This window comes from Myodes glareolus, chromosome 3 (assembly GCF_982192425.1).
Source record: "Myodes glareolus chromosome 3, mMyoGla1.1, whole genome shotgun sequence".
Lineage (NCBI taxonomy): Eukaryota > Metazoa > Chordata > Mammalia > Rodentia > Cricetidae > Myodes > Myodes glareolus.
The window spans coordinates 83589663-83617284 of NC_142028.1; the positions used below are offsets into that span (position 1 = coordinate 83589663).

Genomic DNA, 27622 nt, shown 5'->3' on the forward strand with positions numbered 1-27622 from the left:
TGCCTGGATGTCTTGGTTGCTACATTAGAGCAATGGTGTTCTAAAAGACCTGATGGAACATTGTGCCTTCCAGAGCATTGGTGTCTCCCTCGAAAAATATCTGATCAGTTCCTTGAGAGAATGACTTGGCGAGGTACTAAACATTCTCTTTAGTTTGGTCTTAAAGTGCTTTACCTTTTTGTGTGTGTGTGTCTCACTGAGTTTAATTAGGGTAGTTTACAGAGCCATTGACAAGGGGTTATTTACAGGAGCACAGACCCCCCCTCACCAGTGGCTATACTATTGAAGACAACCCCATACCCTCATCCCCACCCCCACCCCACCCACCATGAGCACAGCAACCATTAATTACATTTATATCCTCCTGGAGATGGGTGCAATAGAGAACACCCATTTAGGGCTCAGCTTTCAACAGGCTCATGTGTGTTATTTGTATAGGGTGCTGTGTGTACACATGCAGAGGCTAAGAGAGGACATCAGGTGATCTGCCCTATTATTTTCTTACTTACCTCCATGAGACATACATAGTCTCTTACTAAGCCTGGAGCTAGGCTGACAGTCAGCAAGCTCTAGCCACTCCTGTCTCCACACCTACACAGCTCCGGGGTGATAGACATGTTTGGTCATGGTGGGCCTCTCACTTGAGTGCTGGGGATTTGAACTCCTGTTTTCATGTGTACTCATACCCCCTAAGCTACCTCCTGAGCTCCAACAGCTAGTCATCCTTAGCAGCTACACAGTAGTAAGCCTCTTCAACCAAAGCTGACAGCAGTGCTGATCTGTGACATAAAAGTATTTAGAAGGTAGTGTCACAGGTATGCCATGTCCAGTTAATAAAACGACAGCAGTACCTTCCCTACTAAGGCCTCTACCTTCCTGGCTGCAGGCTTTTGACCAAATTTACAGTACCTCTTGTGGCATGGACCTCAAATCCAGCTGCTGCTGGTTTTTCCTGTGACAGACTTGCCACTATTGCCCCAGTGGCCGAGTCTGGCCTGGTCCCTCGGTAGTTAGTACACACAGTCCACAGCTGAGTAAAACTTGACAGTTTCCCTAACAGTATCTTTCGGTATTCTATAAGGCCTGGCCAGCAAGAGAGGGAGCATTTAATTCAACTCCAGCTTCCTCGCTTGATTCCTCATACAATCAAAGTATATGTTTTCTTCAGTATGGTATTTGTTACCCTCTAATTCTAGAGAGCATCTAAGAACAGTGACAATAGCCTATATTATTTAGGGGAATCTAAGGAACCTCAGTGCTTAATAATTTGAAAAATACCTTTATTTATAGTTTTTACTTTGATTATCTCAATCTTTACAGGATAATCTAATTTCGTAAGCCATTCTTGCTGCTAGCCTAATAGGTAAAGAAAATGAAGCCATTGTCATTGATCTGTTTCTGCCTTCCAACATTCTTATATTCTCATCCATTATTCTCTACACTATGGGTGTGAGCTTTTAAAGTTTCTTTGGGGCTGAAGATGTAGCTCAGTGGTGGAAGACATGTCTAGTGAGTTTCAGGACACACACACACACACACACACAGAGCCAGACTCGATGGCACATGCCTGTAAATTCAGCCCTTGAGAACAGGAGGCAGGAGGATCAGAATGTCAGTCCTCTTCAGCTCATAGTGAGTCTGAGGCCAGTTGGGGCTCTAGGACATTCTGACTGGGGTGAAAAAAAAAGCAGCAGCAAGAAGGCTTAGTGTAAGGGCACTGAACACTAAGTCTGATGGCCCAAGTTCTAGCCCTGGGACCTACATGGTGGAAGGAAAGAATAAGTTCTGTGAGTTGTCTTCTGACTTCACACATGCACCACGGTATCAGGGTGCCCCCCCCCGAATAAATAAATTGTAAAAAAATCAGCAACAAGAAATGAACAATGAGAAGGAATAAAAGATTATGTTTGATTTGCTTTCTTAGAATAAACATTGATTTTACATTTATTTGTGTGTGTGTGTGTGTGTACAGGAGTGGCGGTCAGAGGACAACTTCCAGAAGTGATTTTTCTCCACCATGTGGTTCAGGTGGTCAGACTGTGCAGCAAGCTCCTTTATCTACTGAGACATCTCACTGGCCCTTTAAAAATATTGTTTTACTTGAGACAGAGTCGTACAGTGTAGCCTAGCTGGCCTGGAATGTGCTATGTAGTTCAGGCTGGCCTCAAACTCATGGAGATCCTTGTGCCTCAAGGCATGTACCACCACACAAACATATTTCTTTTCTTTTTAAAAAATTTTTTTTACATGTATGAGTGTTTTTCCTACCTGTACATATGTACATCACATGTATGCTTGGTGCTCAAGAAAGCCTAATAAGGTCATTAGATCCTGGAAGTGGAGTTATAGATGTTTTAGGCTGCCACGTGGGTGCTGGGGACTGAACCTAGGTAGGCTTCACGAGCAGCAAGAGCCATCTCTTCAGCCCTTTCTCTCTCTCTCTCTCTCTCTCTCTCCCTTCCTCCCTCCCTCCCTCCCTCCCTCCCTCCCTCCCTTCCTTCCTTCCTTCCTTTCTCTCTCTCTCTCTTCCTTTCTCTCTCTCTCTCTCTCTCTCTCTCTCTCTCTCTCTTTCTTTCTTTCGAGATGAAGATCTCATCCTTTGAACTCCAACATGCAGGCAACCCTGCCTCAGCCTTTTGAGTAGTTGAGACTCCAGCCTGCGTCACCCCACCTGAATGGGGGTATTTTAGAGAGTTCTGCTGGGGTTGGATATACCTCATTTCACATGCTTAGGTCCTGGAACGTTTTGGATTTGAACACCCATAATCTGAAAATCTGAGATGCTCCAAAATACGGAGCATGTTTAGTGTTGTTTTGACTTTTTTTTTCTTAGTGTGTATTGGTATTTTGCTGTGGGTGTTGGGTTCCATGGAACTAGAGTTACAGTTATGAGCTGCCATGTGGATGCTGGGAATTGAGCTTGGGTCTTCTGAAAGAGTAGCTAGTGTCTTAACCACTGAGCCATCTCTCCAGCCCCCATGTTGACATTCTTGACCCCATCTCATTCCAGTAGAATTCATTCTAGTTATTTACTGTCCCAAAATTTGTTGGGTTTTTGTTTGTTTGTTTGTTTGTTTGTTTGTTTTTGGACAGGGATTCACACATCTTCCTATATGCTGATCTCAAAATCCAATATGTAGCTGAAGATGCTCTTGAACTCCTGATCCTCCTTCCTCCATCTCTCAAATGTCAGGATCACAGGTATTCACCATCACACCTGGCTACAGCTTTCCTTTCTTTTTTGAGGGGTGGTGGTGGGTTCTCTGTAGCCTTGGCTGTCGCTCTGGAGACCAGGCTGGCCTCAAACTCAGAGATCCGCCTGCCTCTGCCTCCCGAGTGCTGGGATTAAAGGTGTGTGCCACCACAGTCCTGGCATGTACAAGTATTTTAATTATCTACTGGTGAACCCTCCAAGATTGATTTCCTTGGGGCACAGGTGTCTGTTGTGCCCATTGCTTAGCATGGAATCTTTATACATGCTTTATAAATCTTCGCTAAGTGGTATCTAGTATAGCTGTTTGTTTTACAGATGAAGACAATGAAGTCTTCTGGGGTTATAGCGATGGCTCAGCAGTTAAGAGCATAGTTGCTCTTGCAGAATCCAGGTTTTGTTCCCAGTACCCATATGGTGGCTCACAATCATCTGTGACATCAGTTCCAGGGGATTGGATGCCCTCTTCTGACCTCTGTGGGAACCAGGCACACTTGTGATGTCCATAGACTCATGAGGGCAAAACATAAATCAATCAAATTTTTTTAAAAAAAGAAAATGGGGATAAATAAGTGGCTTGTTAAGTCATCCTGGATTTTGATTTAGAGTGATTATAACAGAGCAAGCCAGGTGTATTGGCATATGCCTTTAATCCTAGCACTGGAGAGGCAGAGGCAGGCAGATCTCTGAGTTTGAGGCCAGCTTAGTCTACAGAGAGAGTTCCAGGACAGCCAGACCTACACAGTGAGAGACTCTGTCTTGAACCCCACCCACCCTAAGTGACTATAATGGGATCACTTGCTTATTGTTTGTTCACCTGTTTGGTTTTATGTTTTGTTTCTTTGAGCAAGGTTGGCGTAGATTAACCTGAGCTCCGAAGTATAATCTTCCATAAATTGACCTTAGGTGAATTAAATTCTTTTGTTTCTTCATCTGTCTGACAGTAAGTACTAATACTTCCCCTGTAGTGTTAGCGCAAAAAATGAACGAGGCCCAGTGAAGCGTTTAGAACAGCGTCTGGCACAGAGCAGGCCGCAGTAAACTTGGTCAGAATTTTTAGGAGCATCTGTCCTCATTCACTGCTGCGTCACAGCCAGGAAAGGCATGAAATTTGGTTGTCGTTGTAAGCGGTTCTGCTTCTCTTACAGGCAAGTTGACTGACAGGACAGCAGCCATTTTCCAAGGCAAGCAAACGAATCTGAAGCAGATAAGTATTCAGAGAGCTAAACTCTCAGCAGCAGCCTTCACAAGAGCTTTCTGCCATCACAAGCTTGTTCAAGTCAATGCCACCTCAGTAGACTCTGAACTTCTAGCCCCAGACATCATCCATGCTCTCCAAAGCAGTGCCTGGATCCAGGAAAACCTTCAGTGCCTTGTGTTAGACTCAGCTAGTGTCCCTCAAGACTCAAGACTACTGACCTTGGGTCAGTTCATTGGCATTCGCACTTTAAGCGTGGCCAACGTGTCCTTTTGGAGTGAAGACCTAGTGAGCGTTTCTCATTTACCAAAGCTGGAAAGCTTGGACATCTCAAATACTCTGGTCACTAATATCTCTGCACTGCTCACCTGTAAGGACCGACTCAGATCTCTCACCATGCACTATCTGAAGTGCCTGACCATGACCAGTCCGCAGATCCTTGCCGTCCTCGGACAGCTGACATGCCTGCTTCACCTTGATATTTCTAATCACAAGCATCTCAGGTCAGACCTGGCTGTTTGTCTGTTACAGCAGAAGAACATCCTGCCCAACCTAGTATCCCTGGATATTTCTGGGGGCCTTGACATCACCGATGAAGTTGTGGAATCCTTTCTACAGCAGCGGCCTGACATGCAGTTTGTGGGACTCTTGTCCACAAATGCTGGTTATGCTAATTTTTTTATCACAAAGCAGGGCTTGAAGGTTTGTTTTAACATACATTTTTGTTTTATTTGTTCAGAACATTATATGTTCTTGTACATTAGAATCTATATTAGTTTGACTTGTTTATATAGAGTTCTTAATAGTATTTATTTATTTATTTATTTATTTATTTATTTATTTATTTATTTATTTATTTTTGAGGCAGCGTTTCTCAATATGACCCTGGTTGTTCTGGAATTCACTGCTTAGACCAGGCCAGCCGTCAGCTCACAGAGATGCACCTGTCTCTGCCACCTAAGTGGTGGGATTAAAGGTGTGCACCACCACTGTTGGGCTCAGCTAGTGTTCTTAATTACTGAGCCATCTCTCCAGATCCCTGAAAAATAATTTTTTAAAGAGCACTTAAGGAGGCAGAGGCAGGTGGATCACAGAGTTCCAGGACAGAGAAACCTTGTTTCAAAAAACAAAACAAAAACACATTAAAAAAGAAAGAGAAACCAGGTGGTGGTGGCACATGCTTTTAAGCCCAGTACTTGGGAGGCAGAGGCAGGCAGATCTCTGAATTTGTTGCCAGCCTGGTCTACAGAGAGAGTTCCAGGACAGCCAGAGGTGTGGCAGCAGTCTAACTGCGCAGACCCTAAATGCTAGGGCTACAAGTGCAAGCTATCACACCAGCCCCACAAAAAAAGTTCAGAAGGAGTGGGGAAGTATCTTAGTGGATTGTATGGATGGAAAAAAGTGTTTAGACTATTTCTTGAATAAATAAGTGTATAGCTTTTATGTTATCTTAAAAAGCATATATTAAAATAAAATCAGATTTTTTAAAAAGATTTATTTATTATGTACACAGTGCTCAGCTTCCATGTATGCCTGCAGACCAGAAGAAGACACCAGATCTCATTACAGATAGTTGTGAGCCACCATGTGGTTGCTGGGAATTGAACTCAGGACCTCCGAAAGAGCAGTCAGTGCTCTTAACCTCTGAGCCATCTCTCCAGTCCCCTAAAATCAGATTTTTTAAAATACTGGGTGTAGTGGCAAATGCTTTTAATTCTAGCATGAAGCAGACGCAGGTAGAAGATAAAAAGAAACTGAAGAAAAAAGTCTTTATTTGCTGATGCTTTCTTTTGAGACAGGGGCTCCCTATGGTCTCTAATCCAACTCAGATCTGCCTGTCTCTACCTACTCAGTGTTGAGATTAAAGGTGTGTGCATTGTGTGTGCCTACTGTATGTACATATACCACATTCATGCAGTACACATGGAGGCCAGAAGAGGGCATCATATCCTCTGGAACTGGAGTTACAGGCACCTGTGGACCCCCATACAGGCAAGGCCTGGGTCCTCTGCAAGAGCAGCAAGTACTCTTAGCCCCTGAACTGTAAATAGCCAGAGTGAGTGTACTTTTTCTGGTATTAGACGAACATATTCTATTTCTGTTTTGAAAATCGCTGGTTTTGATTAGATATATTCTTATAGTTGGTTTATTTTTTAATTGATTCATATGTGTGTTTGTGGGGTGCCCATGAGACTGCCCAGGTATCTGTGGGATCCAGAAGAAGTTGTCAGAGCCCCTATAGCTGGAGATACAGACCGGTACTGCTGTGTGTGCTGGGAACTGAACTCTGGTTCTGTGTAAAGTAGTATGAACTTTTTAACCTCTGGGCCATCTTTTCAGCCTGGATTTTTTAAAAAATTTTTTTGTTGTTGTTGTTGTCTTATGGGCCATTTAGAAATCCTTTATTGGGTCTAGCTCAATCAGTAGCTCCAGGTTCAATAAGAGACTTTTATTCAAAAAATAAGGTGGAGGGTGATAGAGGAAGATACTCAGTACCAACCCCTGGCCTCCACATGTATACACAAAGCCCTCTAATACCCCTCCACAAATCCTTTAGTGAATAAGTAAGTTAAGTGCCTATGTGTTCCTCAATATCACTGTTTGTATTTTCATAGTTTATTTTTTTGGATGGGGAGAGGCTTTGAAACAGGGTTTCTCTGTGTGCCTGAGACTGGATAAAATCAACAGAAGGTGTCAGATCTCTTGGAACTAGAGTTACAGATAGATGTGAGCCAGCATGTAGGAGCTAGGAATCAAACCCAGGTCTTCTGCAAGAACAAGTACTCTAAACCACTGAACCATCTCTCCAGCCCCCAATTTACTTATTACTATTATTTTAAAATGTTTTATTTTGAGACAGTGTCTTATTATAATCGCTAGTTGGCCTGGAACTTACTTTATAGACTAGGCTGTCCTCACAGAGATTCCCTTGCTTCTGTCTCCCAAGTGCTAGGATTAAAAGCATGGTACCACCATGCTTGGTTTTAAAACAATGTCCTGCTGGACAATGGTGACAAACGCCTTTAATTCCAGCACTCGGGAGGTAGAGGCCTGCAGATCTCTGTTGTGAGTTTAAGGACAGCGTGGTCTACAGAGTGAGTTCCGGGACAGACTCCAAAAAAGCTACACAGAGAAACCCTGTCTTGGAAAAAAAAATATCCTTAGCACTTACTTGTCCATGTGTGCATTTGCATAAGGAGGTGTGTGTCCGTGCATGTAGGTGGAGATCAGAGGACAGCTTTTTCTGAGCAGGTCACCAGACTTGGCAGCAAGTGTCTTCACTTTGCTGAGCCATCACACTGGCCCCTTTATCATCATTATTATTTATTACTCTGTGTGTGTGTGTGTGTGTGTGTGAGAGGTGCATGGCTTGTGTTTGAAGGGGGGGGATCATATAGGTGGAGGTCAAAGGATAACTGTGGAGTTGACTCTCTCCTGGCTTTATATGAGTTCCAGGGATTGAACTCAGGTGTACAATATTCTGTCTGTGTGTATGTCTGCAGGCCAGAAGAGGGCACCAGACCTCATCACAGATGGTTGTGAGCCACTATGTGGTTGCCGGGAATTGAACTCAGGATCTTTGGAAGAGCAGGCAATGCTCTTAACCATTGAGCCATCTCTCCAGCCCAATGAGCGCTACATTTTTCTGTGCTCCCCTCCCTGCCTGTCCCCTCCCCCCTTCAATCCTTCCCCAAGGTCCCCATGCTCCCGATTTACTTAGGAAATCTTGTCTTTTTCTACTTTCTACTTCCCATGTAGATTATATATATGCAAGTCTCTCTTAGTGTCTGCATTGTTGTCTAAGTTCTCTGGGATTGTGGTTTGTAGGTTGGCTTTCTTTGCTTTATGTTTAAAAACCACCTATGGGTGAGTTCATGTGATAATTGTCTTTCTGTGTCTGGGTTGCCTCACTCAAAATAATGTTTTCTAGTTTCATCTATTTTCCTGAAGAATTCAAGCTGTCATTATTTTTTTTTTTGCTGTGTAGTACTCCATTGTATAAATGTACCACATTTTTTTTTAATCCATTCTTCGATTGAGGGGCATTTAGGTTGTTTCCAGGTTCTGGCTATGACAAACAAAGCTGCTGTGAACATAGTTGAGCACATGTCCTTGTGGCACAATTGAGTATCCTTTGGATATATACCCGAAAGTGGTATTATTGGATCTTGAGGAAAGTTGTTTCCTAATTTTCTGAGAAATCGCCACACTGACATCCAAAGGGGTTGCACCAGCTTGCATTCCCACCAGCAATGCAGAAGTGTTCCCTTTTCCCCACAACCTCTCCAGCATAAGTTGTCAGCAGTGTTTTTGCTCTTGGCCATTCTTACAGGTGTTAGATGGAATCTCAGAGTTTTGATTTGCATTTCTCTGATGACTAAGGATGTTGAACATTTCCTTAAGTGTCTTTCAGCCATTTTAGATTCCTCTGTTGAGAGTTCTCTGTTTAGGTCTGTACTCCATTTTTTTTATTGGATTATGTAATCTTTTGGTGTCCAATTTCTAAGAGTTCTTTGTATATTTTGGAGATCAGATCTCTATCTGATGTAGGTTAGTGAAGATCTTTTCCCATTCTGTAGGCTGTAGTTTTGTCTTGTTGACCGTGTCCTTTGCTTTACAGAAGCTTTTCAGTTTCAGGAGGTCCCATTTATTAGTTGTTGAAGGGGAGCGGAGAGGAAGGGAGGAGAAAAGAGAAAAATGTATAACTCAATAAAATCAATAATAAAAAACAAACAAACAAAAACAACTCATCACCCTGGGATAGCAAAGCAAAGAAGAGTTATGGCATATGAGAAGTAGGGTTAGCACCAAGGATGAGGATGACCGCTCTCCTTTTTCTGTGCCTTCCTGCTTTGACTGGATGTTTTCTCCTGTGTGAATCTTCCCATAGACCTCCATTGTGATTGTTGGTTGTTGGAACTTTGCACACTCCTGTGTGGCTTGTTTGCTGTTTGTACTAGAGCTGTACCCCTGGCTTCACCAAGGCAAATCTCCAAAGCACAGTCAATTGAGGGTTTATGAGTTTTGTCTTTTCCCCCTAGTTCTTGATTCAGATAGGGTGCTGGTCTCAGATTTGAGAATTCTCTTGCCTCTGCCTCCCAAGTGTTGGGATTCCAGGCATAACTGGACTGTAGTTTAGGGAGAAGTGCCTGACTCTGACACCACACCAGCTGCACATTTCGCTCCTAGGATAGATCTGTAAATTGGAGGTTGAGGAACATAAGATTCTCTTAGAATTAGGACTAAATGGGAACAACTTTGTAAACACCTGGGTGTTTGACTAAACACCTACTACGGCTCTGAAGCTGTCGGCACCCAAATGCTTGTGAGGAGGTGAAGCTTCCCGTGACTCCATATTTTTCAGGTTGCTGGAGGAGCCAACATACATCAGCTCTCTGAAGCCCTGAGCCGGTATGGGAACAGGTCGTGTTTTCTGAAGGAAACGCTCTGCATGCTCTTCAAAGAGACGCTTTCACTGTGCGCCATTCTGCCTGCCATTCTAAAGGTAAGAAGGTCTCATCTTAGCTCACCTGGGCAATTGAAAGCTGTTTACCTGCAGGCATCATGGTGCACTCCCTTAATCCCAGCATTCTAGAGGAGGCTGAGGACAGATCAATGGGAACTGCTTATTGAGCACTGCAGGAAGATAATAGTAGCATTGTATTGTCTTTTTAAAATACAAAACAGGAGTTAGGAATTTGTAGGCATTGAATTCACTTTGCTATAGACATTTCCTGTGTGTTTACTTATTTGTTTGGTCTTAAAACTCTCATACCTGATTTTCCTCATTCTTTTTCTTTTGTGAGTCTCACATGTCCCAGGCTGAGCTTGAGCTTCATGTTGCTGAGGATGATCTTGAATCACTGAACCTCCTACATCTACCTCCCAGGTGCTAGAATTAGAGGCATGTGCCATGATGTCCAGTGTGTGTAGTGCGGGTGACTGAGTGCACCTCGTGTGGTAGGAGGCGCTGTACCACTGCACTACAGCCCCAGCTCCAACGTGGATTTTCTGATTCTCTTCTGACCAAGTGCTAGGACTGCAGAAGAGTCCCAGGTTTTCAGGCATATTTACACGCCTGGCTTATGCCATCCTGGGCTTTGAACCCAGTACTTTGTTTATGCTAGACAAGTGTTCTATTAACTGAGCTAGATTTCTTGTCCTAAAGTCAGATTTTCTGAAAGAAAGCAAGAACAGAACAAAATGAAATGAACTGTTATCTGGAGTAGTGGTACATACTTGTAAATCCAGTACTCCGTAATCCATCTTTCCAGGATGCAAAGGTGGGAGGATCAGAAGTTCAAGGTTATCTTTGGCAAGGCCATCTTGGGACGCATTATAGCTGAATTTTGGCTTAGGAAATGATAAACTCAGTTTTATTTTTATTTTTTACACATCAGAAAGCATTCACACTGTCATGAGTTTATCCATACTGACTTGCTTCATCATGTAAAACTCATTTTTTTTAAATTTAATTTTACATACATACAGGCAAAACACTCATAAAGTAAATCTAAAAAAGAAAATTTAACTGGGCGATAGTGGCGTATGCTTTTAATCCCAGCACTCAGGAAATATCCCCCAAACGGTATAATCTTTCTGATGTTTGTGTCTCTTATAGTGCTTGTCACAGTAACTTGGATGGTGGCTTGGGAAATGATCATATAATTCGTGGCACACATGAAGAGATTCAGATCCAGAGCTACCTAGCTAGTTAATGGCTTCATTTGGATTTGAAGCAATTGCAGCAATTCCTCGATGTCCTACAGAATAAATACTAAGAATAGGAAGTCTGTTATTAACCCAGTAAGTGGACAGTTGTACCAAAATAGACTGAAGACAATGTGTGTGGGGGTTTCTCTGTGTAGTTTTGCCTGTCCTGGAACTCTCGCTCTTTAGATCAGGCTGGCTTCAAATTCAGAGATCCACCTGCCTCCGCCTTCCGAGTGCTGGAATTGAGGCATGTGCTACCACTGCCTGGCCACCAGGATTTTTAATGGTGTCTGTCCCTCTAAAACAAATTTATCTTCAGCTTGTTGCTATAGGAATGAGGAATCATCCACAGAACCTGCCGGTGCAGTTCACAGGCAGTGCCTGTATCCTCAACCTGATTCGCCAGAACCTGGCTAAGGGAATGCCTATTCGTCTGTTGTCAGAGGTCACCTGTCTACTCTTCGAAGCAACGAAGAATTTTCCGTTCTACAAACAGGTAATTCTGAGTTAAATTGCTGACTGATATTTAACCTTAGAGCACATGCAGGAAAAATACATATTTCTGAATTGCAGGTTTTTGTTCTTTTATAAATAAAATAGTACTCAGCGTTATAGAGAAAAGCAGGAAATATAGATATGCAATGAAGCATTTACTCAGAAAACTGGGCCTAGTGGTATACACCTTTAATCCCAGTGCTTGGAGGCAGAGGTACTCAGATCTCTGAGTTTGAGGCCAGCCTGGTCTGTAAGTGAGTTCCAGGCCTGCCATGGCTACACAGAGAAACCCTGTCTCAATATATATATATATAAAAATAAAAAAAAAACATTTACTCAGAAACATCCACTTGCTAGGTGGTGGTGGTGCATGCCTTTAATCCCAGCACCCAGTAAGCAGAGGCAGGTGGATCTCTGAGTTTGAGGCTAGCCTGGTGTACAGAGTGAGTTTCAGGACAGCTAGGGCCGTCTTAAAAAAACAAAAACAAGCAATGCAAAAAAAAAAAAGTCCATCCACTAACATTATCAGGCAGGTGTGATGGCACTCACCTATAATCCTAGCACTTGGGGTGGAGGCAGTAGAACCAGAAGAGCAGGTAATTCTCTGCTGCTACATATGGAGTTAAAGGCCTGGCAAGGCGACATGAGATCCCCTCTCAGACAAACAAATCCCAGGGAAAAAAGAAAGTTGAGTTGTGGCCAAAGTAAAAGTTAGCACTTAGCAGGCAAACGTGCCAAGCCTTAAGATCTGAGTTTGATCCTTGAGACTCAGGATGGAAGGGGGAAACAAACCCAAACAAACCGCACCTCCTGTAAATTGCTTTCTCATGCACAAGTGTGTGCTCATGCTTGTGCACACACACTCACCCCCTTTCTAAATAAAGGTAATAAAATAATTTCATTTAGGTGAATGAAATCATAGATCTAAATATAAAAGTTAAGGTCATGTGATGTTTAGGAGCAAATAATTTTTACCTCACTAATCAAAGATAGGTTAGCTTACTAAAAGCAAAGGTTTTTCTTCAAGATTGGGGACATAACTCAGTGAAAGAGGACTTGCTAGCCTAGGTGAGGCCAACATCCTGGTTTCTAGTTCTAGCACCAGAAAATAAAACCACCCAAATTAAGAGTTCTTGGGCTGGGAATACAGCTCAGTGGCAGAACACTTACTGGCACGCGTGGGGTTGTAAGTTTTAGTCCCCAGCCCCTCAAAATAAATAAACAAATAAATAAAAGTTGAGGGACTAGGGAGATGGCTCAGTGGTAAAGGTTCTTGCTCTTCAGGCATGAGTTTAAGTTCCTAAAGCTGCCTGGTGGTGGTGCTGCACGCACGCCTTTAATCCCAGCACTCAGAGGCAGAGGCAGGGAGTCAGCCAGGGATACCTAGTAAAACTGTCTCAGAAACATAAGCCAGAAAGAAGGAAAGAGAGAGGGGAAGAGAGAGAGGGAGGGAGGAAGGAAGGAAAAGAAGTGGAGAGCAATAGAGGAAGATACTCAAGTAAACACACAGCTCTCTCTCTCTCTCTCTCTCTCTCTCTCTCTCTCTCTCTCTCTCTCTCACACACACACACACAAACTAGCAATGAATTTAAACGTGAATGTTCATAGTGTCCTAATTTGGAGTCATCAAAAGGCGGAGTGACCAACAACAGATGAATAGGTACTCAAATGTGATGTGTTTGTTTAAAGGAGTCCGACAGAGGTACTGCTACATGAAACACAGGTAACCCTAAACAACACGAGTCAAGCAAAACATGCCAAAAGAGTGGGTAGGTGACATGACTCTGCTGAAATCTTGACTGCGGTGGTGGCTATTCAGCAGCATAAATGTGTTCAATCTAATCGGAACGCATGATAGCTCTCAGGATAAAGGCCCCTTCACCCATCCTCGTAAGGCAAGTTTCATCTCCAGGACCCACACGATGGAAGAAGAGAGCAGGTTACTCTAAGTTGTCCTCTAACCTCTGCATGTGTGCTGTGATGTGCATAGCACACCCATACACAGACACACACAATTAATGTAACTTTAAAAAAAGGTTGGGGTCATCTCTCCTAGGCTAGAGAGATGGCTCAACAGTTAAGAGCACTGGCTGCAGCTGGGTGGTGGTAGCCCATGCCTTTCATCTCAGCACATGGGAGGCAGAGGCAGGCGGGTCTCTGTGAGTCTGAGTCCAGCCTGGTCTACAGCACAAGTTCCAGGATAGCCAGGCCTGTTACAGAGAGGCCTTGTCTCAAAAAAAAAAAAATCAAATCAAAACAGCAAAACAAGAGCACTGGCTGCTCTTCTGGAGAACCTGGATTCAATTCCCAGCACCCACATGGCAGCTCACAAGTGTCTGTAACTCCAGTTCCAAGAGATCTGACATCCTCACACAGACACACATGTAGGCAAAACACCAGTGCACATGAAATAAAAATAAATAAAAAAAGATATATTAAAAAATGGGAGTTGGTATTTTTTAAAGATGATTTTTATTTTATGTGCATTGGTGTTTTGCTTTCTTGTATGTCTGTGCGAGAGATCTTGGAATTACAGTTGTGAGTTGCCATATGGGTTCTGGGAATCGAACCCAGGTCCTCTAGAAGAGCAGTAACCACTGACCCATCTCTCCAGCTCGCGACTTGGTCTTTAAGAGTATAATTCAGTCTTTATTCCAACTGTAGGAGTAAATTAAAATCATGGAGAGGACTCTATAAGTAGTGAGGTGTCCATAGGTCACACCAGCCACATATCTTAACCTGGCTCAGAATGGAGTTTCACGTTTGCTTATGAGTGTTTATCTTTTCTTCCCTAAAAGTTACAGATGAATTGCCTTCTCTCCTTAACCAATTCCAGGATTCTTTGCGAAGTTCCGTTTGACAGGCAAGTACATAAATAACATCTCATTGAGTTCAGGCGGCAGCACTTGGCTACTCCCCTTCTTACTAGAGTGTGCTTCTCCTAGAGTCTCTCTGAAATGTTCTTATTTTCATTAATAAGGCTTCAGAAGTTGACATTTTTACTTTAATTTTAAAAATTTTCCTTAGCATGTATTATATATAATACTGGATTTCTTTGTGATATTTTCATGCCTGTGTCCCCAAGTACCTTCTTGTTCCCTTCTACTCTGAGCCTCTTCCTCTTCCCAACTAGTCACCCTTCTTTCTACTTTTCATTTGTCATTCGTGAACCTGTTAGCTTAATTAGGCTTACTTACAGGAAAATAAACAGTGAGGGTTTATTTGCAGGGAGGGGCATGGGCAGTTTGCCATAGGCCACACCAGTGAAGGAAATATCCCTCCCTCTGAGATAAGCCATTTACTGGATAGACTCTAAGGCAGGGATGGGGCCTCATGAGCCCCATCATGTATTTAACTGATTTATTCTCAGGGAGGGGCTGCACCTCGAGAGCCCCTCCATTGTCAGCCTTTAACTGTGAACAGATGGTTTTAGAAGAAGAAAAAAGGATTTATTTTCATCTTTTATAATTTTATAAATTTTATATACCTGTGAGAAAAAATTCTGCTTTTCAGGTTTGATGCTGCCAAGCTTGTTATGAGGTGGCTGTGCAAGTCTGAGAACCCCAAGGTGCAAACAATGGCCGTTACCATCATCTCCAGCCTAGCCCTGAAGGTGGGCATGTACCAGAGCCACCGTTCCCCCTTCCTAGGCTTGGAAAAACTTGACCACTTCACTTGGCTCTTCTGTTTGCTTGCAGCTCCTGCCCGAGCAGACTGAACAGCTTCAGGAAGAGCTCATCATGACAGTCAAGGTGAGCTGGTTAGCTGAGGTGATCGCCACTCCTACCCCACCATCTGGGGACTGAACCCAGGGCCTTGTGCATGCAAGGCAAACGCTCTACCGCTGAACTGTATCCTTGGCCCTTAATACCTTTAAGAAAAAAGAATTTTATGAGTGAAGCATTTATTATTTTTAAGTGACTTTTTAATAATGTGTATGAATTTTTCAAATTATTATTTATTTATTTATTTATTTTGAGACAGGGTTTCTCTGCCTAACAGCGCTGGCTGTTCTGGAACTCACTCTGTAGATCACACTGGCCTTGAACTCATAGAGTTCCGCCTGCCTCTGCTCCTGAGTGCTGGCCTCAAGTGTGTGTGCCACCACCGACCAACTTAATGCAGCTTCTAAAATGGCTTTTATTCTGTACTTATTTGAGAAGAGGTTGTATGAAATACAGCTGAGTGTTTGAGTGAGAAAGACAAAATTGAGGGTTGGATTTGGCTGGATATGAGGCAAATGAATGGCACATTCCTGAATAATAAAAAGTAATGATCGAGGAGAGCGAAAATACGGTGTCTAAATGGTGAGAGAGCAACTAGCAGTCTGGACATATTCACCGGAGAAGACAGGATTGTCGCCAGATATAGTGGGCTTGTGCTTTTTGTTTGCTTGTTTGTTTATTTTGATTTTTTGAGACAGGATTTCTCTAACAGTCCTAGCTTCCTGCAACCTGCTTTGTAGACCAGGCAGGCCAAACTCAAAAGTACTCACCCAGCTATATTCCCAGCTCCCACTTGTAGGGCTTCTCTTCCCTTTTTTATACAGGGGTGGTTTAACTCTCTGTCTCTTTGGTTTTTAGAAGCTTCTAACAATAATCAGACAGAAGACAACTGAGAATTTAAAAGATGCCACCTTCTTGTTTACTCTGAAAGCGCTTTGGAATCTTACAGATGAGTCTCCATCAGCCTGCAAGTACTTTATTGAGAATGAAGGATTGGCAGTCATCATCCAAGTCTTAGAGGTGGGAAGGTGGGATTGAGTTTAGATATAAAGTTCTTTCTTTTGTGGTGTAGTAACCTGTGTGTTCTTTTGACAGACATTTTCCGATCCTTTGATACAAAGCAGAGTACTTGGTCTTTTGGTAAGGTGAATTGTTTGAATTAATTTATATAAAACTAATACTTAACTACTACCTACCTTGTGTTGGGCACTGCTATAGTCAGTTTAGATGCATAGACTAATCATTATATTCTGAGCAAACAGATAATCCTTGTATGTTAATTACCTGTTGCTGGGAATAACCCACAGCTTAGTGGCTTAAAATAATAGATGTCTGGGGCTGGAGAGATGGCTTAGTGATTAAGAATACTGGTTGCTCTTCTAGAGGACCTGGGTTTGATTCCCAGCACCTATAAAGCATCTCATAACCATCTGTAACTCCAGTCCTAGGGGATTCCAATGCCCTCTTCTGGCCCTGTGGGTACTGTGTGCACATGGTGCATAGACACACAAAATAAAAATGAAAGTTAAAAAAACAGTAGCTATCTTATTTACTGAAAATGTAGGTGGTGTGTATTGTGCCTGTGACTATAATCCCAGCTCCAGGAAAGCTAACAAGTTTGAGGCCAGCCTGAGCTACATGGGAAGATTCTGACTCAAAAATTAAGGCCAAACAAACAAGAGACTGGGAAACACCTTAGTTGGTAGAGTGCACGCCACTGTGCAAGCTTGAGAACCTGAATTTGGACAAAGCCGGATGTGGTGATGCATGACTTAATTCCAGCTCTGGTGGTACAAAGACCGAATGATCCCTGGGGCTCACAGCTGCTCTAGCCAAATTTTTGTGCCCCAGGTTCAGTGAGGGATTTTGTCTGAATAAGTAAACAGCGACTGATTGAGGAAGATACCATATGTTGACCTCTGGCTTCCACACGCATGTGCACTGCACAGACATAACACACATGAACAAGTATATTTCTCACAGCCCAAAAAATCCAACTTCTGAACTGCAAGCAAGGTTCAAAGAACAACTCCACAGTATAGTGAAACGAGATATTTATTCATTTATTTGTATTTTTTTTTTTGAGACAGGGTTTCTCTGTGTAACAACCCTGGCTGTCCTGGAATTCACTCTGTAGACCAGGCTGGTTTTGAACTCACAAGAGACCCACCTTCCTCTGCTTCCTGAGTTCTGGGACTAAAGGTGTACACCACCACAAGAAAGATCAGGCATACATTTTGTTGTTGATGGTAGCACTCTATTTTCTCATGGTGGATTCTGCCAGTTTCTGTCACCTTATGCCATATTGAATTCTGCCAGTTTCTGCTAGCCCTCTTTGTTCTACACAGCTTATAAAGAACCACAAAGTGTTACAGGCATTACACCTAAAGGCCATATACTATTTCTTACGTAAATGATAAGAAACAGAGTTCCTTCTCAACAGTTCTAAGCAATAAATCCAGATGAATTGTCACATAGCAAGAAGAGAGCATTTTCTTTCAATTAGCTCCCTAATTAGTGGGCTGCAAGAAGAGGTGTCTTTCTGTTACCTAATCTCTAGACGTAGTCTTATAAAACTAAACTACCAAGGAGGCTAAAAGAAGTAAGGAATTTGTGTGCTATATCTTATACTTCTAAGCGCAAAAACATTTTTAAACTTTTTGTGGTTAGTGTTCATAAAAGCCGACTTTCTCGAACTGAAGATGTTATTTATGAAGAGCAATTGTGTGTGTGTGTGTGTGTGTGTGTGTGTGTGTGTGTGAGAGAGAGAGAGAGAGAGAGAGAGAGAGAGAGAGAACAGTCTGATCCTGGCTATGGCTGAGAAGCTGGAAGTCAGGGGGCAGAGGCAATAGGCATTCTCCAAAGCACAGTGACATTCAAAAGCATTTTAAATCTTAAAGTTTATTTTTCTGTCTGGCATGTAACCCTTAAATTTGTGACTCTTTCTTGGGACTTTGAAGTTAGACTATTTTTTTGTAGCATTGTTGAAATAGGGAAACTTTACCTGTGGTGAGTTTTAAACAAAGGCCCATAAAAGTGGGGTTAGGAATCCTTGCAAAGAGTTAACTACTGTCCCTGCCGCTGCAGCTAGGTTACCTTGCACTATTACCTTGGCTCAACAAATCACACAGCTGGCTACATGTCCTTGTAAATAAATAAGATTGTGTTTTTCTGTGAATAGTTTATCTTGGAATCCATTAGCAGGACACCTGGTCTGATCTAAAAGTTACTTTAAAGTTTTCTATCAATTGATAATGTATGGCAACCTTAGCAGCTGTGGAAATTACAGCTGTCTTTTTAAACTGTGCTCAAAGACAGCTCTTCATGGAAACTTATAACCTTTGACTTGGGCAGCATCTCTTTGTATTTATTTTATTCATTGAAACTCTGTATAGGCTAATAATAGTAACTGGTCAGTGCAGCTAAGGTAGAGCCACCTTCCTGACAATTCACAGATAAAAATGCCTCGTAGATCGGGATGTGGACTTATGAGATAGTAACACATTTTATACAGGCTGTGGGGAATCCCCATAGTTGCTAGGGAAAGGAAGCAATTAGCACACTTAAAATTACAGGCAGAAACAACAGATATTCTGAAGTCTATTTCTTACAAGCCTTGCAAATTCAAGTTTTCCTCCAACAGAAGTTAAACCTGGTGGGTTGACTCCTTGAATATCAGTGTTCATGTCTATAACAAATGAAAAAGGCTCTCAGCATATACTTCTTCCCATAAGACTCAGTGAACCCATAGTTTGGGCTCAGCTCTTATCTGTAGTTCTGCTGGTTTTGAGGGAGAGATTTCTGTGGCGGCAGGCTGAATGATCTAGGATAATACGACTCTGGAGTCAGAGTTTGCTGTGGGACAGTGGTCCTGTAAAGATTAGTCAGTTGTATTGCTTTAATAAAACATTTATTGGCCAGTAGCCAGGCAGGAAGTATAGGTGGAGCCACCAGGCAAGAAATAGAGGCAGGGCGGCAGGAACAGGAGAATTCTGGGAAGAGAAAAGACACAGTCTGCAGTCATCACCCAGAAACAGAGGAAGCAAGATGAGAACACCTCAATGATAAAAGCTACCAAGCTACGTGGCTGACACAGACAAGAATTATGGGTTAATGTAGGATGTAAGAGTTAGTAAGAAGCCTGAGCTAATAGGCCAACCAGTTTATGATACATTAAAGCCTCTGTGTATTTCTTTGAGACTGAATGGCAGTGGACTGGGCGGGACAGAAACCACTGTTAACAAGAATTGGCAGTAGTGGTCAGCTCAGTCTTATGTCTCACAGCAATCTTAGAGTGACAGTGGAGGCTAAAGTCCCCATTTACCAGAACTGTCCTAGCTCTGCCTATATCCTGTTTGCTAATATCAACCAAAGTCAAGCTGAGAGTAAGGGCAGTGGGCATCCTTTCATGGGAGGAATAGCAGAATCTCATTGCTAAGGAATATTAGGAGAGAATTATTTCAAGGATAAGCAAGGTTGTGGGTTCTAATTGCACTCTGTCCCCATTTGTCTCGTCTAGTTGGTAAGAGGTAGGATGAAAACCCAAACTCAGGCAGCCAGGGTCTAGAACCTCCAATAGGAACCACTTACCTGTAATTCCAGATTGTCAAGGCAGTTAAAATTTTCAGACTTCTAAATTCATATGTCTGTATTGTCTCTTGACCAGGAAATCCCACAATTTAGAAAGTTGTTTCCAGAAGAGCTGGAATTTGGAGAAAAGGTGAAAAAGAGAAAAACAGTAGAAAATAGTCCCACAAAGTTGAATGGAAGCCTTGTATACCTTAGATGAAAAACATCTCATCTGCCAATATAACAGATATGCTTTTAGTCCATCTGGAAGCTGCTAAAGACTCATGAGGACTTTTCTCGGAGTTATGCTGATGGTAACTTGTGTTTCTGCTGGGACTAATGTTGGATAAGCTTCACACAGAAGTCATGTTATCAACAAGGGGTTTAGCTGGTTCAAGGATTTACTAGTCCGAATCTCAAAACCAGGGCAGTTGCTTTACAGTTGTGATTCCTTTGGAAATACTAGTGTCTGGACCTGAGGGCTGCGGAAGCTGAAGTGCTGTTTCAAATTCACAGGGAACTCTATAAAAACAGTGAGGCTTCCAGGGCTTATATTGTCTCCATGCAAACCTCTCCCCTCCAGCATGATCAGGTCCTTTACTTCCTTCTTCCTAACCAATAGTGTGGCAACTCTGATAGGCTGTTAACTTTGCAAAAGTATCATATACACATACAAAGCTTCCACTGCCTTAATGTCAGTGAGTACATGGTTGGAAAAGAGGGACATCCACGTTTCAAAGAACTAAAGATGCCCTATAAGAGTTGAATAAGACACTGAAGTTTTAGTTCTGCAGCCACAGGAAATGAATTCTGAGTAAGGCTGGAAGTAGATTTGCTCACTAAACCTCTGGATGAAGTTGTGCCCATGCGAGACCTCACTGTTGTGTCTCAGGCACCGCAGCAGCTGTGAGATAGTAAGTGCATGTTATTTTAAGCCAGTAAGTTTGTGGTCATTTATTACACAGCACAGAAAAAGAATGCAATGTGTTTAAAACAACAGGACAGTTTTCATTTTTAAATTGACAGATAATGTAAGCATTTGTGTTAGACCTAGATCTGAAGTCTTACTTCAGGCAGTCACTGGCAATGCTGGCAAGTTAGTCTTGCTGAAGGTCAAATTTCTTTGCAGGATTAAACATTAAGTGAGAGATAAAGCTGATTTTATTTCTCTCATACTGTGCCCAGCACTTAGTAGGTGCTTTATTCTGTTGTTTGCTATTAAAGATCATGTCCTTCATGAAGGGGTGAGACTTGGGTCATAAGCCAGTTTCAGAGGGAGGGGGCTGGTGTAATTCTGAGACCGTGTCTAAAGGGAGCAGTAGGAAGGTGCTGGTTCCTGATCCTTCCTCAATTTCTGCCCTGCTGTGTTTTGCTGCCCTGTAGAACAACGTAGCTGAAGTCAGAGAGCTCTCTCCCAAGCTGATGACAGAAGATGTTTTGAAACATATCATCAGTCTGCTCCAGAGCACAAACATAGAAGTGAGCTACTTTGCTGCAGGCGTGATAGCCCATCTGACATGTGAATGTGACAGACAGCACTGGCTATCCCGTGACCTACAGATGAGTGATCTTCTCCAGCACTTGGTACAGGAATCATTCTTTACAAAATCCAGAGTAATTTCTTCCTCAGACAACTTGAATTCGAGTTTTAGAAAGATTCTATGTCTATTGAAATTTACCACTCATCTCATTAAATGTGTGGGCTACTATACCTAGCTTTAATAATAGTTCCAGAAGTTTTTTTTGTGGCTTTAGAGTTATTTTAGAGTTCTACAGCATTTAGATGTCCTGTCTCTTTAATATTGTGTTTCTGCCCGTAATTGTTCATCAGGTTGTTTGTCAAGTTAGCAGAGGTATCTAGGTCAATCATTTAATCCTTTCAACCAGATTTTTGGTGTGTTGTTGTTGTTGTTGTGTTTGTTTCTTCAGACAAGATCTTACTCTGTAGCCCAGGACGACATCCCTGTTTCCCCACCCTTCACAGTGGTGGGACTATAGTCAATGGCCTAGCCCAGTCAACTTTCTGTTTTCAATCCCACCTCTAATTCATTTCAGAAAGTACCTGGTATGCTAGTGTTTTTTCCCTCAGAAGTTCCATTCTTTTTGTTTGTTTCTTTGCTTTTGTTGTTTTTGTCTTTCATGGCAGGGTTCCTCTATGTAGCCCTGGCTGTCCTAGAATTCACTCTGTAGTCCAGGATGGTCTTGAATTCAGAGATCTGCCTGTTTCCCGAGTGCTGGGATTAAAGGCGTGTACCACCACCGCCTGTCCATTAGTATTTTTTTGTTTGTTTGAAACAAGGTTTCTCTGTAGCTTTGGTGCCTGTCCTGGAACTAGCTCATGTAGACCAGGCTGTCCTCAAACTCACAGAGATCCGCCTGCCTCTGCCTCCCGAGTGCTGGGATTTAAGGCGTGCGCCACCACCGCCCGGCTCGTGTTTTTAACTTTATCCAATGCTGCATCTGTTAAATCAATAATTTCTCAATCTACTCTGTTTTCTGTTTGCTTCTGTTTTAAATCCTGTGGACATTTGTTTCGGCGGTCTCTTCTTGCTTTAAAGATAGCTTCTTGTGAATGTCTTGGAGAAATATAGTGGCTCTATGTTTGTCTTTTGCAAGAAGAAAGGATGAATCTTTTGTTTTAAAAACAACAGATTTACCATTCAGTTAAATAAGAATTAAGGAAAGTGTGTAGGCAAAGCCACATTCAGTCCACTCTCTTTAAAAAGAGGTCTTTGGTTTGTCTGAAAAAAATTTTTTTACACCTTTAACTTTTTTTATATATACAGATATTTTGTCTGCATTGATGTCTTTGCACCATGTATGCAGGCCCATGAAGGGCAAATTCCTTTGAACTGGATTTACAGACTGTTGTGAGCTCCTATTTGGGTGCTCGGCATTGAACACAGGTCCCAAGCAAGAGCAATCAATGGTCATTTCTCCAGCCCTGCTTTTTAAATTTTATGTGCACGAATGTTTGCCTGTCTGTCTGTGCGCCATGCCTTTGGAGGCCAAAAGAGGGAGATCCCCTGGAACTGGAGTTTTAGATGATTGTGAGCCACCATGTGGTCCTGGATTCAAAAGCAACTGGTCCTTTAGTCATGTCCACATCCTTCTTGGGGTATGTGGCACTGACTGACACAAGGCTTTACAACAAGCTAAGCTAGGACAGCACTCACCACTGAGCTGTTTTGCTTCGTTTTTCGAGACAGGGTTTTTTTGTGTTGCATTGAAGTCTGTCCTGGAACTCACTATATAGACCAGGCTGGTCTTGAATTCACAGAGATCCAACTAACTGCCTTTGCCTTCTGAGTGCTGGGAATAAAGGCATCTGGCCGGCACTACTGAGATCTTACACCCCAGCCTACCACTGCGGTTTTTCCCACAAGTTGTTCATAAGTTACACACATAGTGGTTATCTAGTTGATTTGGCAAGTAGGTATATCTAAATTTTTTAAAATCAGCTCATAATTTAAATAATTATTGTTTGAAATATGTCTAAGTAAGCCGGGCTGTGGTGGTGCACGCCTTTAATCCCAGCACTCAGAAGGCGGAGGCAGGTGAATCCCTGTGAGTTCGAGGCCAGCCTAATTTACAGGAGCTAGTTCCAGGACAGCTAGGACTATTACACAGGGAAACCCTATCTTGAAAAACCAAAAAAGAAAGAAAGAAAGAAAGAAAGAAAGAAAGAAAGAAAGAAAGATGTCTAAGTAGTATGAACTAGCCTATTGTGATGATTTATAAGTCGTAGAATTCAACAGTAACACAATACTGTGGGTTTCTCCCTCTCTCCTGAATGCAGCATGTAACCCTCCAGAATTGGCCAAGTTCACAGTGTAAGATGTCAGCATTTGTGACCTACAGGTAAGTCTTACAGCAGCCAGCCTTGCCTTCCGTGTCCTCTCCTCTGCAGCAGTGCAGTGATAAAGTGGTCAAGTAGCCTCCTGTAAATTCTAAGGAAAGCTTTAAGACTTAAGTTTTCCTTATAAAAAGAGGCTACCAGCATGCGCTTGTTCATTTAAAATGAGACAGTGACTATGTGCTGTCACATGACATGTTTCTTAAATGAAGCCACCATCCCCTCAATATAGACTGCATAATATATCTTTCTCCATGCAGAACAGACTCTTTAGGGGAAATACTGAAAACTTTTATATCCTAGATTTCTGAATTGACACCTTTTGTGTTTTTGCAGATCTTTCAAAGCATTTTCTCCACTCCTTGGCAACTTCTCTCAGCCAGAGATTCAGCTCTGGGCACTATGGGCCGTGCATCATGTCTGCAGTGGAGACCGTACGTATTCAATGTACATTCAGAGCAAGTGTTTTCCAGCTAATACCCGAGTAATGGATGAGTTTAGAATTGATTTTAATAAAATGTTCTCATCCACAAACAAACAAGTAAAAATGTAAAGCTGGGCAGTTGTGGTGCATTTAACCTGGGAGGCAGAGAAGGTGAATTTCTGAGTTCGAGACCAGCCTGGTCTACAGAGTAAGTTTCAGGACAGCCAAGGCTACACAGAGAAACCCCGTCTCAAAAAGCCAAAAAAAATTTATGGTTGGGGGTTGCCACAACATGAGGAACTGTATTAAAGAGCCATAGCATTAAGAAGGTAGAGAATCACTGGACTAGAGAGATGGCTCAGTGGTTACGAATACTTAGTTTGGTTCCTGGCACTCACCTTTGGGTGACACAACACCTGATTCCGCCTTCAGGGGATCTTGTTGCCCTCTTCTGGCCTGCATAGGTACTTACATGTACACATTAATTTTTAAATTAAACCTAAAATTATTAAAATTATTAAATTATTAAAAGATAAGGGGAAGTGAAAATGTCTTACTGGTTTTTAAGAAGCTGCAGAATTCTAAGCACATCTTGGGGTGGGTATCTAGCAGCAGACACCCTGCTCCTGTTCCTCACAGGTTAGGACCGTGAGCTGTACGTCTCTTCTTCCCTTTCTGTCTTCGGGTGCTGAGGGTTGGCCTCTGTGGCCTTGCACACGTGAGGCACTACACAGCACTGGCCTCATTCTGTGCCTGCAGTCCTACAGCGTGCTTTTCCTTAGTCACTTTTCACTAATACTCCATTGTGTGTGAGATAGTCTCTCTAGGTAGCCCTGCATGTCCTGGGACTTGCTTGTACAAAAGGTGTGTGTTACCATGCCTGGGTGTGTGTTAGTTTTATGTGTATGGGTGTTTTGCCTGCATGTATGCCTTCTGTATATAATATATATGCAGTGCCTATAGAGGCTGGAAGAAGGCATCAGTTCCTCTGGAACTGGAATTACAGACAAGCCCTCTGAAAGAGAGCAGTAAGTGCTCTTAGCTGCTGAGCCGCCTCTCCAGTCCCAAGAGCTTTTTTCCCTTTTTATTCTGGCTCCAGGATCATTCCTTTGCTCTATTCATTCAGCCAAACAGAGAGGGGAAAATAGCAGGGGTTAAAGAATAGAGAAAACTTAGAGAAGTGAGGAGAGAGAGAGAGAGAGAGAGAGAGAGAACGCATGAACATGCAAACATTGAATAACAAGACTGTAGGGAGAATGGGTATCTCTGGGGAGGGAAGCTTATGAGCTGGAGGGAATTTATGATAGGGGAGAAGGTGAGAAGGGCAGGATTTTGGAATACGTTACAGTTACTTTTGATACTGAGGCACCACAGGTAGCCATATGTCCTTTCTGCCAAAGGTGAGAGAAATGATCCTTTTAGTAGATGGGAACCAGTTTCACAAGTTCCCGAGAAATGCTGACTTTTATCTAACCACCATACATCCTGTAGTTCAGGTTGAGCTCATTAGACTACCTTTTGGAGTCTGGGGAATTGGAGTTTTGTTTGGTGCTACCAGGAGCCAACAAAAGAACTGAGCGCTGTTAAAACTGCTGAGCCATTTCTCCAGCTCTGGTGTGCTAAACCTAAAGGTGTTTGAAGCATAGAGTTGTCTAAAAAAATGCACTACAATGGCCATCTGTGGTTTCACCATGTCTAATTACTCTGGAATTGACTCCTTTTTAGCTGTTAATTCCTGAGTCACGAAGACTTCAACCTTTCCACTGTGAATGTGGTGAATTGGGAACATTTAAAATGCAAGCTGTCCACAGGTCTTTTGTTTTCCTTCTAGCTAGCAAATACTGCAAACTGCTGGTCGAAGGAGGAGGGCTGCAGCTCGTGTGTGATATCCAAGAGCACGGTCAGGCCAATGCCCAGGTGAGGCAGATGGCGGCCTCCATCCTGGAGGACTTCCGGATGCACTTCACAAGCTACCAGAGACTCCCCACAGCCCCAGTGCCCTCTTTGACCTAGGGGCCTTTGAGGGGTGATGATTAAGGACAGAGCTTCTGCCCTCGGGTAACAGAATTTTAAAACCAGCTATTGGTGTTTCTCAGTTGTCGGCATTTATCTATTGACTATCTTGGTGTTTTTTTCTGCTACAAAAAAAGACTTGGTCCTGCTCCTGCAGAACAGGAACAAAGACCTCAGGGAGACTTGGCATTGGCCCAGACTTAAAAGATCTTACTATGCATGCATATGTGTGTCCATGTATGCATTTGGGCAAATGCTTAAAGAGGCCAGAAGAGGGTATTGGATTTGGAACTGGATGTAGGAAGAGTTTTCCCATCCCATAGCCACTCTCAAACACTGTAGATTATATTAATTACAGATGCTTGGTCAATAGCTCAGGCTTATTACTAAATAGCTCTTACATTTTAAATTAATCCATAATCCTTATTTATGTTCTTTCTTATTTATGCTCTTCCATGTGTTGGTACCTTTATTAGCATGCCATGTTCATCTCCTGCTCCCTCTGTGTCTGCTGATGACTCCAGATTATACCCTTCTTCTTTATTAACCAGTGAGAGTAATACATACTCACAGTGTACGGAAGGATTATTTCACAGCAGATGAAGTTATAGGCAGTTGTCAGCTGAGAACCAAGCTTGACTCCTTTGCAAAAGTAGCAAGCACTTTTACCCGCTGAGTCATCTTTCTGGCCCTTGACCAAGACTTAACTGGAGTAGTACCATAAGCCCTCTTTGAGCGTCAATTCAGGAAGAAGCTCATTCTTAGCAATTCTAAGTCACATTCTAAACTATAACTATAACCCCAGCCCTAAGACAGAAGACGTAGAAGGATCTAAAGTTCAAGCTAATCTTGCCTACATACTACCTGGCTTCTATTCTCTACTGTCTCAGATAAGCATAATTTATGACCATGTCAATAAACTGCACGCTCTACTCACATTGCTGTGTTCGCCAAAAAAAGGTTTAGTTTCTGAGCCTGGGTTCTAGTACCTAGGAACATTGTGTTCCTAGGAACTGACCTTTGCTAGTGGGAAGGTGTGCAAGGTGTGTTGTCCAGCTCCCTACCAGGCACCCCTTCAAGTTTGGTTTCTTTTCCAGTAGTCTTCTAGATCAGGAAGATGGTGAGGATGGGGTGATGCTAAGACCCCGAATCTTGTGATTTTTTCTCCCTTCTGGGATGCAGACATAGCTTGGTATTTGTTCTGGCAGCAAATCAACAGTAAACCTGGTGTGTTCTGTGGCTCCAGGGCAAGCTTGTGCTGAGGATGCCCAGCCAGAGCTCAGCTTGGCAGCCTTAGTAGAAGAGAAGAGGAGATTTAGGTACGCAGGGGCCTGGGTGGAGCTGGCCCTGCTCACCTTTGCTCATGCCAATTGAAAGCCACTTGTCCTCCAGGCACCACCTGAATCCCTATCCCTTC

At 42.7% G+C, this 27622-nt stretch overlaps 1 protein-coding gene and 1 non-coding gene across 2 annotated transcripts; one reads left to right on the top strand and one right to left on the bottom strand.

Annotated features, from left to right (window-relative positions):
• LOC125412680 (protein zyg-11 homolog A) lies at positions 1-27137 on the top strand. Its single transcript, XM_085686382.2, has 13 exons — positions 1-133; positions 4360-5111; positions 9775-9915; positions 11443-11619; positions 14417-14481; positions 15132-15231; positions 15317-15370; positions 16202-16363; positions 16439-16483; positions 21296-21496; positions 23712-23773; positions 24105-24202; positions 26024-27137. The coding sequence occupies exons 1-13, from the start codon at positions 121-123 to the stop codon at positions 26203-26205; spliced, it is 2052 nt and encodes a 683-aa protein (XP_085542508.2). The 5' UTR covers positions 1-120; the 3' UTR covers positions 26206-27137.
• LOC125412729 (small nucleolar RNA Z39) lies at positions 10803-10863 on the bottom strand. Its single transcript, XR_007235675.3, has one exon. It is a non-coding gene; the product is annotated as a small nucleolar RNA Z39 (small nucleolar RNA).
• Positions 27138-27622: the final 485 nt, after the last annotated feature.